General features: G+C 42.5%; 2 protein-coding genes across 6 annotated transcripts; both read right to left on the bottom strand.

Moving 5' to 3' along the window:
- Positions 1-217: 217 nt before the first annotated feature.
- Positions 218-5,985, bottom strand: LOC542315 (starch branching enzyme 1). 2 transcript variants are annotated; one of them, NM_001111900.1, is made up of 14 exons: positions 5,860-5,985; positions 5,709-5,777; positions 5,122-5,329; positions 4,932-5,001; positions 4,346-4,612; positions 3,336-4,242; positions 2,957-3,073; positions 2,797-2,859; positions 2,197-2,304; positions 1,531-1,632; positions 1,303-1,370; positions 1,115-1,196; positions 858-974; positions 292-784 (listed from the first exon to the last, which is right to left on the bottom strand). In NM_001111900.1, the coding sequence occupies exons 1-14, from the start codon at positions 5,956-5,958 to the stop codon at positions 590-592; spliced, it is 2,472 nt and encodes an 823-aa protein (NP_001105370.1). In that variant the 5' UTR covers positions 5,959-5,985; the 3' UTR covers positions 292-589. The 2 variants fall into 2 exon arrangements, with proteins under 2 accessions (XP_035814749.1, NP_001105370.1); XM_035958856.1 differs by lacking the exons at positions 2,957-3,073; positions 3,336-4,242; positions 4,346-4,612; ... (2 more) ...; positions 5,709-5,777; positions 5,860-5,985 and having other exon boundaries at positions 218-784; positions 2,797-2,861.
- A 1,188-nt stretch (positions 5,986-7,173) lies between these two features.
- On the bottom strand, positions 7,174-11,615 carry LOC103626470 (uncharacterized). Of its 4 annotated transcripts, none has more exons than XM_008646879.4 (9): positions 11,253-11,615; positions 10,436-10,804; positions 10,263-10,324; positions 10,034-10,142; positions 9,768-9,952; positions 9,597-9,685; positions 8,464-8,725; positions 8,053-8,304; positions 7,174-7,950 (listed from the first exon to the last, which is right to left on the bottom strand). In XM_008646879.4, the coding sequence occupies exons 3-9, from the start codon at positions 10,284-10,286 to the stop codon at positions 7,615-7,617; spliced, it is 1,257 nt and encodes a 418-aa protein (XP_008645101.1). In that variant the 5' UTR covers positions 10,287-10,324; positions 10,436-10,804; positions 11,253-11,615; the 3' UTR covers positions 7,174-7,614. The 4 variants fall into 4 exon arrangements, with proteins under 4 accessions (XP_008645101.1, XP_008645100.1, XP_035814693.1 ...); XM_008646878.4 differs by having other exon boundaries at positions 10,268-10,324; positions 11,119-11,609; XM_035958800.1 differs by lacking the exon at positions 11,253-11,615 and adding an exon at positions 11,119-11,213.
- Between the last annotated feature and the right edge of the window lie 743 nt (positions 11,616-12,358).

The following is a 12,358-nucleotide window of genomic DNA, read 5'->3' on the forward strand; positions in this document are numbered from 1 at the left end:
TGGTGCCCGTGACGCTGCTCGAGTTGGAAGACCTGGAAGAAGAGGTCGTTAGCGATCCATCTTTTTTGTCGAAAAGATCAAAAGTGTTTGTGTTATGACGCATGAAATGAAAAGATGCCTGCGTGACGCCGGCCTGGCCCCCGGTGTGGAGCTGAGCTGACCGGCCTGCTGAACAGCTGGAATCAAATGTGAACTGGACAGGGAACAAGGAACGAAGAAACTTAACAGTACATGATCTATGGCATCTAATATCAAACATCTTCGTCAACCTAGCAAGAACAGACTACAGAGTAGAAGAAAAACCCCCCAACAAGTTTTTTTTTATTCTGGACGGGAACTGCTCCTGTACATACAAACTGGGCACATGCACGTCTAGCCAGATAGCCAATACACACCATCCATCCATCCCTGATTATTATTCTAGAAAAGCTATACAAGCAGTGCCTGCCTGCTCGGTGATGAGACACCAGTCGCCTGCAAGCTACAGGAAAGGACCGTTCCAAGGGCGCCAGCGGCGGCTAGTCCAGTAGAGCAGGACTACTAACAGGGCGCCGGCAGCCAGTCCAGTCCTCACCAAGGACTCCTGGCTTCATTTGGTATCTTGATCGGATGGCTGCCGCGCAAACTTCCATCCCTTCTTGCCACCAGCCGTTGCCTCCTTGTCTTCTTTGCTACTAGCTCTGGAAGCTTTGACGTCGATGCTCTCTGCTGGAGACGTCTTTCCTGTCTCTGCTTTCGCGTGAAGACGTCGTCCAGCCCCTGCTTCGTCTACACGGTAATAAGCCTGGCAGCAGGACGGTTTGTCAGGGCGGATACATTCTAGCTCATCAGTTCAGCTGAGAGTAAGTGAACATTACCACACAGGTGCGGGGCGGAGAAAGGACTTTGAACGAGTTCGGCCGGTTGTTGAAGTTCGTTTCGGGCACCCCTGGCACCCCTTCAGGCGACGTGAAGTGATCCACGTCGTGGCCAACCTGCGTCACAGCATCCATGAGTCTCGCAAACACGACAGCCTGATATGATCGATTCTCGACGGCCGGCCGGCCCCAACTACGGGAGTAGGGCAAAAATTAAAAAAAAAAAACATCTTTCAGCGTCTACCGTCACTACTTACTCTTCCATGTCCACCGAAGACCAGAGCATCAGAGTCCAGGGCTACTCTGTATTTCCCAGGCAAATCGCATCCCACTTTGTAGCTGCATATAAGTTGCAGAGCAGAGATGGGAGTAAGCACACTATATTATATTATACCACAGGCAAAAGGGACTCTGAAAAGACAGGGTTTTACAACTGGTGACTTACCCCTCGTAAGTTTTCTTGGGATGGAAATTGAAAACAAAAACTAAATCTCCACGTTCAAAGACAATAACCTGAAACGAAGTAGAAAAAATAATGCTGACAAACCATCCACTCCTAAATTGAAGCTCGCCTTAATCGGCAAAATACAGCACACAAGCTAGAGTTACCACTCTTCCTAAGAAAGAAAGAAACGTCGCAACACTCTCATACCAAGTATTCTGAAATCCTTACCTTTTCCTCATCGTTCATGTCGCTGACGATCTGCTTTGACGACGAAAGGAAGGAAAATCTCTCATCGAGCGCATTCATCGCTTGGTCAAACGCATTCATGTACTGTTCAGCATTAGAGCAAGGAGAAAACATTAATATGTTAGCCGGGATAAATTGTAAACTTGAGGGGTAGAAAAAAAAACAGACAAAACAAACGTTCACTTGGATATTTAGTCCACCATATGCTGTAAACAGAATAATTTCTATCAACAAAACAACCAATGATTGAGAAGTACATTCCTAGGTCTGCAAAGTTATGAAAATGACATACCAATCAATGCATCAAAATTATTTTTATTCAACAATGGCAATACATAAAGCCAGGTCAACTTACAAAATACTAGGTTTGCACAGGCCAATCCAACCTGTTTATTGAGTAACATGTACGGGGTTGGTGCAATTTACTATAGTAGGGCAGTGGGGCAGCAAAACAAAGTGTGGAAAAGCATATCTGGACCCAGCTCAACTCAAGAGTGTAATAGTAGTAAGGAACTGACATCTAGCTAGTCTCAGAGACAGATCTAGCTAGTATAGGAGACAGCGATAAATGGAAGAGGTAAAGGTCAAAGAGAGCCTAGAATGGTGCCAGAACAAAAATCTTATAAGGATTGCATTCATAGACATAACCTTGTACCGCAAGTGATCAGTGTCCACAAGGCTCCACTGTCGTCTGCATTTATCATAGCTCCAGTTGTTCCCTTCTCTTGGAAAGTCAATCCATTCTGGGTGACCAAACTAGAAGAGAATTGCACATCAATTGAATACACTATGAATAAGGAGAAACATATAACAAACAAAATACAGTGGACCATTCCGTCAACTAACTTCTCCAAAGATCACACTCATTTGTAAAAGTACAGATAGCATATGAAACAACTCTTTTTTTTCATTCCAGGATAGTGCAGGAGAAAGACTTGATAATATCTCTGTATGATGTTTGACATTTAAGCAGTATGCTTGAATAGTGAAGGGTTACATGTATCCCATGTTGTACGAGTATATTGGACAAGTCACAAAAGGATTAGCAGCCATAAACAGACCACATTTTCATGTGCAACGAGCGCTACTCGGAATTAACATTAACCATTCAAATAGCCATTAGGAACTTCAGTTACTGAGAAAATAGAGGGTCGACTCTAAATGCTGAAACCTCAAATAGAAAAAAAATACAAAAGGTTTATGCAGGCTTATTAATGGGAAACATTTTTCAAAAGACCGAGATTTCACCTCATTTCCCATAAAATTCAAGTAGCCATCACCTCCAAGGGCCATTGTGATGAAGTGAATCATCTGGAGTGTACAGAACACAATAAGCAAGGTATATTGAGGGAACTCATTCAAGAATTATTGAAAACCAGGTTCAACCAGAACTTGAGGAGAATGGAACCTTTTGGAGTGCAATCCCTCGATCAATTGTAGGTGAAGCAGGCTGCAAGTCTGACATGCCAGTGTACATTTCCTTGTCCATCAGGAGAAATGCAATAGTTTTGTCGCCAACAATAGACTGAAAATTTGCATGATTTTAATTTCCAGTATAAGATAAACAGGTCATATGTGATTGCAAATTCTTAAACATGCTTAGGAGGGCCTAATTTTTTATGAATAACTAATCCAGTTACTAGCAATCAGGATAGAAATGTGATGAAATATAGTACTGTCTGATTAAAAGATACTTGCCCCATGTGTTGTCTACCCCACAAGGAAATAAAATACTTTGCTGCATCCAACTATACTTCCTTATAAAGTTATTATATAATGCAGGGTACCTGATCATGGCTCTCAGCATATGCGATGCATTTTTCAGTATATCTCCTGTTAGTCAAAGTATGCGCTATTTCACCCATCGACCACTCAGAGTCATCTTTATTCTTCAGGTAGTCAATCCATCTATCAGGGATAGCCATTGCCAGGCGATAGTCAAACCCAACCCCACCTTCATCAACTGGCCGGCAAAGGACCGGCATGCCTGAAACATCTTCAGCAACAACAGTTGCTTCTGGCAAGAGTTTGTGCATTAAATGGTTTGCAAGCATCATGTAAACAACTGCATCCACAGCTGTGTCCAAACTGAAATATTCCTGGTAGTTTCCAGTAAACCCCACATTGATACCATGGTGATGATACAGCATTGATGTAACTCCATCAAATCGGAAGCCATCAAACATGAATTCATCCAACCAATATCTCAGGTTAGAAAGAAGAAACCTTAATACCTCCCAGTTAGCATAGTTGAACAGCCGACTATCCCAAAGTTTATGATAACCTCTATCTCCCGCATGAAAATAGGACTCTTGGGTGCTTTGTCCAACATCATAGCCATTTAAACCATCTGTGACATTATTACTTGCATGGCTATGGACAACATCCATCAGAACTCGCAAACCCAAACTGTGTGCCTTATCAACAAGATATTTGAGGTCCTCTGGTGTGCCTGATCTGCTGCTAACCGCAAAGAAATTTGTCACATGGTACCCGAAAGAAGCATAGTACGAATGCTCCATAACTGCCATCAACTGAACTGTGTTGTAGTTATTTGCTCGTATGCGTGGCAACACATTGTCTGCAAATTCCCTATATGTGCTTACTGCTGGCTTTTCACCACTCATACCTACATGGGCTTCATAGATACGTGGAGCAGCAGGCTTTGAAGGCCGAGGATGCTTAAATGTGTACCTGCAAACCAGAGGTAAAAGGTACTATAATTTTGTCATATATTTTTGTCTGCTAAGGTCTATTGCTTAAGTTTACAATGTGGTCCAGGACAGTAGAAAGAGACCTTTCAGAAGCAGGAGGATCCCAATGAACACCATCATAGGGAGCTCCAAATTTAGAGGCATCAACAGTCGCATAACGAATCAATGCTGGAATACGATCAACCCATACTCCACCATGTAGAAAGCGAAATTTAACCTTGGAATTGTGAGGGATGGCAGGTTTCCCTTTGACATGGTCAATTTTGATCGACCAAACACCAAATTTATCCTTCTCCATCTTATGGTTTGCACCATTCCAGTCATTGAAGTCACCAATAAGCTCTGCCTCCCTACACCCATGAGTAAAAAACTCAAGTCAAATGCATCAATCTATTAAAATAGTGGAAAGTATATTGTCATAAGAAGAAAACAGCATTATGTAATCACAGCAAGAAAAAAAATAGCCTCCTCAGCTAAGACATGACAGTCTTGCACAAGAATGAAATATCCGAACAGTTTTCTACTCCCAAACATTGATTACTCTCCTGTGTTTTAGCTGTTCTTTTTTTTTAATATAGTTACTATCAGACGATATCTCTTCACAAGCAAAATGGGAAAAAACGATACCCCGCCAGTACATCATGTTTGCATGACAACATTAGAACTTACTGCGCAGCAGGTGCCCATTCACGATATACAGTTCCATCCTCATTTGTATTAATCCCAAATTTCAAATAGCCTGAAAAAAATACAAAATCCGGAAATGTTGATGATGCAGATAATATTTTGCGGCATGGGCAGGTGCTATAAATATTGTGAAATGGTCCTTGTATTAGCATTTGAATGTATTAAGCCTAACCTTTAGAAAAAGATTCAAGACTTCCCTCATTTTCTTCAATTGATCCTTTCTGCTCTAGGAATCTTTTCATCCGGTACCTGAAATGGTCCTTGAATATCTCCAGCTTGGGGTCCAGGTCGTATATGGGGAGATGGTCGACATCGCCTTTGGCAGTTGCCATAGTTTTATCTTCTTGCACAGTAGCTGCAGTGGCGAATTTGCTCTTGACCTTGCACAGTGCGTTAAAGCCAGATTCAGAATTACACGAGCAATAGAAGCTAACACGTGAAAATGTAGTGAAGCTAATTAGCTGCTGCAGCAACCACAGAAATATCAAATATAGCACTTTATTTCAACTAATTATTATGTAATAAATGATTAGGATGGCTGAAGAAAACCAACCACCAAAATTTAAACAACTTCAGTTGAAATCTGAGATCCGCTAGACTTGGTAAAATGATTACTACTGATAACAAAGCACTAGAGCCAAATCCAAAGCGAGAGCGAGACCCAATCCACAAATTCCAGAGTTTTTTTTCTCTCTCCAAAACTACTACCAAATTCCATTTTGTCCGTAACAACGTGTTCTAATCTGGGGAAAGATCTACCTTCCGCACCCCTGACCGGCGAGCCTTGCACTGGACAGACAACACACTCAGGCGCACATTGCCGCCACCCTGCGAAACTATGAACCATCAGTACAGAAGAAAAAAAAGCAAAAGTAGTAAATCCACCAGCCCCCGGATCGCCGCAGCTTACCGCGATCCCCGGCGGTGCCGCCCGATCAGCATGCGAGCGAGAGCGCCGCGGCGGCGGAAGCGGAGTCGGCGAGGAAGAGGGCGACACGAGGCACAGCATTGTGACGGCGTGTGAGTCCCATCTCGTCAGCAATCCAAGTGCCTGCCGCTTTATATCGGGTGCCGGACTGGAGCTGGCTTGGCGTCTTCCTCCCTATCCTCCCCCCTCGCAATGAAAGCGTGATTTTTTTCGCTTGGTCTCCTCACCTTTCTTCCCCGTCGCAATCTGCCGCTGCGACAAGGAGGGGGCCATGGCAGTGGCACATGACCCTGAGCCGGATCTGTGGGCCCGGAATGGCCGGGCGTGCCACGTGGGCGGACACGAACAACCGTGGAGCTGGTTCTGGGCCGATTGGCCTTTGGGCTTGCACGCTTCCCGGTTTGCCTTTTTTTATTTTATGTTGTTAATCTCTACTGTTTAAAGCATATGTTTCATGTGTCCTGCTTATAGGTTTATTTATCTCCCTCATTTTTCGCCTAACAATAATCCTAATAGTTTGTTTGACCATAGATAGGTCGTTACAACACAGATGAGCCGTGAGAAACCAGTCAAACCCAATAACACGATGCAGCGCTCTCACTGTCCACCTCACTAACCGAAAGAGGATGAACGATCAAATGAGTTATAATATTTGTTTTTAGCAGTTTAATATATGGTGTGGACCATATGTTTATTTTAATATTAAATTTATTTTTTATAGGTATTAAATATGATTGTGTGTTGTAGCAAGACATGGATATTATACTAGCGGTAAAAAAAATAGCACAAAAAATGTATTTTTTGTGTACATATACATAGCTATAGCATATAGCATAGCTATGGCTTGTGCAGATTTATCATCATCATTATTGCAAGTTGCAACTAGTAGTACCACTAAATAGCTTTTTCTTCTTTTTTTCTGATGTGCTTTTTGTGTAGCTTTTCTAACAAATTAAAGTGATGAATGAACATGCGGAGTCATCTGCATCGTCAGACAGCTCTAGCCGTTGTCAATCAGACAAACTTACCTGTGGTTTTTTCTTGGGGTTCCTTGCAGTGTAGAGCTCATCTTGCACTTCACATATTGCGTGAGACAACCGTCTTCACTTTATATATAACTGAAAAGTGAAAAATCAAATGGCCATCTTCAGTGATCAGGATCCACAAGGAAACAAGGAATTGGAAAGATAGATGAGAGTGCTTTCTCAAGGAACTCTCGAAGTCCATCCATAGCAGCAAAAGGAACGTAAAAAGGTGTTCTGCTCTTCTGGTACCCGTGTGACAACGGCCTTAGAATGAACAGTGAAAATAGTGATATAATAACGGCAAAGCATGAAACAGAGCAAATAGAGTGGCACGGCATCTCAGGCCTCAACTTCTGAAACATCTATCTATTCTTCTGGTATGCATGACTAGTTCTAGTCTGTACTTGAGTACTTTACAAATTACAAGTGATGCTGGAGGGACCTCAGAACAGGCACATTGCTTCCTTCCAGCATTTGCTCTAAGTAGGCCTGACATCTCAAATACAGGATCAAGGCCTCAGCAGCCGAAATGGTCAGCCGAAAGAATCAACAGACAACAACCTGATTGCTCATCTCGATTTAGTCACGCTACAACATATCATTGCTAGAGACCTCGTCTTACGCTCAGAACCCACTGGCCCGGTTATCGCACATCACCACAGGCCAACTCCTGTGACATTTACATAGTATCTCCACAGATTGCTCCTAGCTGTCACTCCCTAGTAATCCATCTGTTCCCTCGGATCTCAAACCCGCCTAGGCCATGGTCGCTGCTCTCCCCACCGCTCTCTGCGCTTGCATAGCCTGATTTCCTGCGCTGCCTCCGTGCTTTCTTTGGACCGCTGTTGTCACTCAAGCTTCCGTTCAGGAGCGGATCATCAATCCCACTGATGACCCTGGTCAAGGATGTTGGTGAACTGATGCAGCTATCATCATTCGTTTTCCTCTTTCCCTTCTCACGCTTTTTGATGTTCTCGGATATCATGTGCAGCTTTTCATTGATGGGTTCCACAGCATGGTTCACGGTAAACTTCAAGTCATTCACAATCTGCAAGATTGGTCGGGTGAGATTTCACTTTAGCTGACATAGGGAAAACATTAGTAATTTCGAGTAAAACAGATGAAGGTATATGAGCATCTGTCCCCTTACGTATTCACCGCCCCCAAGTACGACATCACGGACGCTTTCTTTTATGGCAGTGGAACACCTAACATGATCATCTGGCTGGGGGAGCCTAAACTTGGTTGGGCGCTCACTATCCTTGACTTCATCGGGGTCTAGAGGGCAGTCGACAGAAGCATAATCTCCAAGAACTGAAACATCTCCAACAAAACAATCACCAATTAGCTCGTATGGCTTCGCAGGGAAGACATACAGGTGGGCAACGGCAGCAACACCCATCTGCACACAGTACAGAAGACTGTTAGTGTACACTTCAAATGCAAGCATGCATAAATATTGACCTACAGAACATGCCCTCTTCAAACTACTAACAGCAAAGGTTCCCATACAGACAAATGCTGAATAATATACTGAAAACGTATAATAGTAGTTAACCACCTCTATGCAGATAATAAAGTCTTGGATACTTGACTTGAACTGCAATTCTTGAGCAATAGGGCCTCTCAACGAACCCCAGTTGAAGAGCAGTGCAATTGCTATACCTTGCCACCATGTTAAGAACACAATAGACTTGAATGTCAGAAACTTTGCAAGAGGCTTTATATGAGCTAACTCATCCTTTATCACAGCATAGAACTGAACGAGACAGTATAAGGCCCATGACTGACTGAAATTGAGAACCACAGCCGTGTAAGAGTACCTGGTAGGCAAGTAAATACTTCAGTAATGGGAAGACAACGATTGTTTAATTCCTATGTCATCAAATGCATGAGCAAGTTCACAGTGCGCTGCAACATAATATAATATGCAGACATACTAGAGATGGAAAAAGAACAGCAAACCGCTTATGCTTTCAAAAAGTGTGCAACTTAACAAAACAATACTGAGCTATATATAGTATCCCAATAAAGAGGCATCTAAAGAAAAAAGTACAATACAGGATAAAAAGGAGGGTGATAACCAACATCTATTAGATGCGAATTTTAGTTGTGACTGAGTGTTATCAACTACAATCGTGCAGCTTGTGAGTCATCTACCACGACATGGAGCACCAGAAATCAAGCACATAGTCTGACATATATGGTTCAAGAAAACAGTTGACCATAGGTGGACAAATAAACCTAATGATGCACTAATAGGGTGTTTTGTTTGAGGAATGAGTTAGTCCATTATCTTTTCATTCCTCATTTTTTTGTTTGGTTTGTGGAATAGAATGGATTGATGTATCATCACCTCATTTCTCACAAGCCAACAATTAGTGCTAGTGTGAGGAATGGAGTCATTCCACCAAATTTTAAAAATGAACTCGTGATGTGTCACCTCATGTAGAATGGTTTGATTCCTCAAACCGAACACCCTATACGTGAGATAACATATGACGCATACTCCTCGTAAAAAAAACATATGATGCATACATGCCTGCCCACAGTTCAAAGGAAAATGAGGATAGATGCATTTGAAATTTTAAGAACTTCCAAAAAAAGATAGTAGGATGGGAACAATGTAGCACAGATGAGACAAATTCGTGCAAGGATTATGGAGTGAATGAAATCAATGTGTATGTCTCTTACCCACAGTTCAACTTAAACTCTCCTTCACAGTACACTCCAAAGGATTCAAGAATCACCGCAAGAATAGCACATATTGATTTTATTATCATCTGTAAAGGACAAAGAAAATTTGTTAGTCAAATTTTTCACAACACGCTGCAAAGCCATGTGATCAAAGATAGAGGCACATACATATTGAACTAGCCCAAATTTGATGACCAAGTAAAACCATTCGCCTAGCGGCCATGGTTTAAGCATGTAGTTCATTGGAAATGGATGGTTTACATATCGTTGTTCAGATGCTTGGCCTAAGAGTGGTACAGCAGAACCTGAACCACCTTCCCTTTTCAAAAATTCAATTGTCCTATCTTCACCACCTGGCATAAAGTACGAGTGCATGGTAAGAGCAATATATGGATAATAACTTTGGAATGTGAAATAATAATTGAGAGAAGTACCTAAGCAAGCAACTAGATAGCGCCCAAAACAGTACATAGCAAATGCCTCATAACCATCTCGCATAATTTCGATGTCCACACTTATTGACGGATATACCAATGATATATACTGCAAGAGTTCTCATAAAATGTTACAGTACATCGATTGAGCAGCTAGAGCTCATCCTATACTTGGACTGTAAATACAGGTATTAATCTGGAGATGAATGACAAAGCAGCAGCATAGCACCTTACCGACTCGACTGCATAGCATGGCACCATGAGGATGACGCCGACAAGAAACTTCTGTTCCTGAGAGAACACAGATGCGACACGAATGAGTGAAAAGGCCAAGTGAGACGCGGTTCAAACAATTTACCACATTGACTTTAAAAGTAAGCAACACTGATAGCAATTCACAACCTCTGGGTTTTTGTAGGCTGACAGATGATTGAGTAGCAAGTACAGGGACAGTGAGACGGAGATGATAACAAAAACACTGGCAATGATTGTAGCCCAGAGAGGTGGTGCATAGCTTCTGAGAACAGCGACGAGCAATTGCTTGGCCAACTCCATCGCCATCCCTTCTCACTGCCCCCTTAACTGGCCTTCTCTGATTATGTCCCTTTTGGAACGAAATTTGTTCCAGCCTTCCAGGGTATGGTTATTAGAGGATCATGATTCACAACCCCTCAGTGGGACAGAGACTGGAGCTCTTGCTCTTCCCTTGTTGAGCGGCCCGGCAGTACCTAGAATTCTGTTGTTCCACCTGATACTCTGGTCTTTCTTTTCCTGCAAACACCAAATATATGTAAAATATAGTAAAAGAGATAAAGATGAGGACTCAAGAGCAAATCTTGAAGGGGCAGCAGAATTGAACTCGTAAAGCACATGAATGAAGCACCCATCAAAGATTTGAAGGGGGATACTGGGAACAGATATTGAAGGGGGCTACTGGGAAATCAGGAACTAGAAAGAATAGACGAGCTTCCGTAAATCTGGGAGTTTCCGCCAAGAATCAATCTTCGATCCAAATTAGCCACTAAAAGGAAACCTAAGCAAGCTCGAGCAGCCCATTGAGCAGCTCGATCCAAATTATTGTGCACCTCATACGGATGAACCCACGGCGACAGGCGGCCGCGTCTTCGTCGTATTGCCAACCCACTTCCCCCTCACCGTCACCGCCAGAAAACTTGATAAAGGAAGGATCGGAAAAGGAACTAAACAAAAGGATACAAACCTAGAGAATCGGATCTGAGCCGGAGCGGACCAATGCAGGAGGGATCAACGAAAACCGACCGCAGAGAGAGCAGGACTCCGCAATCAGAGAACCGGTGCACAAGAACAAAAAAAACGATCTTTGCCTGCGTAGCATTAATTGGGATTAGGAGAGGACCGTGGGGAGCGTGGAGGTAGTTGTCTGGGAGACAGGGACGGCGGGGAGAGAAATCCTTTGTCCTGCATCACATCCTCCCAAAAATGTTTCTGGTTTTTTTTTTGTTTGCAGACGCTGTCTGGTCGCGTCAGCCAGGAACTCAGCACAATCTCTCGCGCTCTCTGGACCCTCTCATTCTGCCCTCTTCTTTCTTTTCCTGTGCTCTTGCGTTCGTTCTCTAGCAACTCCACAGATTCGTAGTAGCCCCAATTCAAATTTGGTTCTTGAAATGACGGATATTTCTTTTTAAAAAATCTACATGTATGTCACATCCCGTTTTAAGGACTGTTTATGTGTGAACGAGATCAACACTACAATAACTCAGTGTATAGAGACAAATATCACTAACTTTATTACATAACGAAAATGTCTTACAAAATAACTGATAATAAATAAATCGAACTAATATTATTTTCTCGGCGCCATCAAACTGACTAGAATACAACATCTAGATCTCGTCGAACTCGTCGTAGTAGTCATCTTCCGCCACCTGTAGGCGTTTATTGTAAAGGTGAGCTCATAGATGTTCATCGCCCAATAAGTGTGGAGAATAATGTGCATGAGCTCACTTACGGTGGGGCTCATATATAGTTTAAGGTTAATCAACAAATAATGGTTAAGACTGAGCATTTTTTTTTATAAATTGGTCACAAATTTATTAACAGATACTAAATATAAGTGTATATCAACCCAATTAAATAAGAGATCAAAATTAATAATAAATCACACAATGCAATGCATATGACAAATTAAATTTAATTCTATAAGTTATTCATGTGAGGGCCCAAGCCGTTCATGACAGTGAGCACGACTGATATACCAGTTTTACACTATGTAGAGGTTGCACATCTTTACTCACAAGACGTGTTCTCTTTGTCGCCTCGGGTTGATCGGACCCTTAAACACTCCCA

The sequence above is a fragment of the Zea mays genome, chromosome 5 (assembly GCF_902167145.1).
Source record: "Zea mays cultivar B73 chromosome 5, Zm-B73-REFERENCE-NAM-5.0, whole genome shotgun sequence".
NCBI classification, from domain to species: Eukaryota; Viridiplantae; Streptophyta; class Magnoliopsida; order Poales; family Poaceae; genus Zea; species Zea mays.

Excerpts from the sequence above, each read along its gene's own strand:
- LOC103626470 (XM_008646878.4), bottom strand. The coding sequence starts at position 10,594 with ATGGCGATGGAGTTGGCCAAGCAATTGCTCGTCGCTGTTCTCAGAAGC. Across the intron at positions 9,953-10,033 it reads CTATCTAGTTGCTTGCTTAG|GTGGTGAAGATAGGACAATT; the intron begins GTACTTCTCTCA and ends ACTTTATGCCAG. Across the intron at positions 8,305-8,463 it reads ACTTTATTATCTGCATAGAG|ATGGGTGTTGCTGCCGTTGC; the intron begins GTGGTTAACTAC and ends TACTGTGTGCAG.
- LOC542315 (NM_001111900.1), bottom strand. The coding sequence starts at position 5,958 with ATGCTGTGCCTCGTGTCGCCCTCTTCCTCGCCGACTCCGCTTCCGCCG. Across the intron at positions 1,197-1,302 it reads CCCAAGAAAACTTACGAGGG|CTACAAAGTGGGATGCGATT; the intron begins GTAAGTCACCAG and ends ACTTATATGCAG. Across the intron at positions 785-857 it reads CTCCGCCCCGCACCTGTGTG|GCTTATTACCGTGTAGACGA; the intron begins GTAATGTTCACT and ends TCCTGCTGCCAG.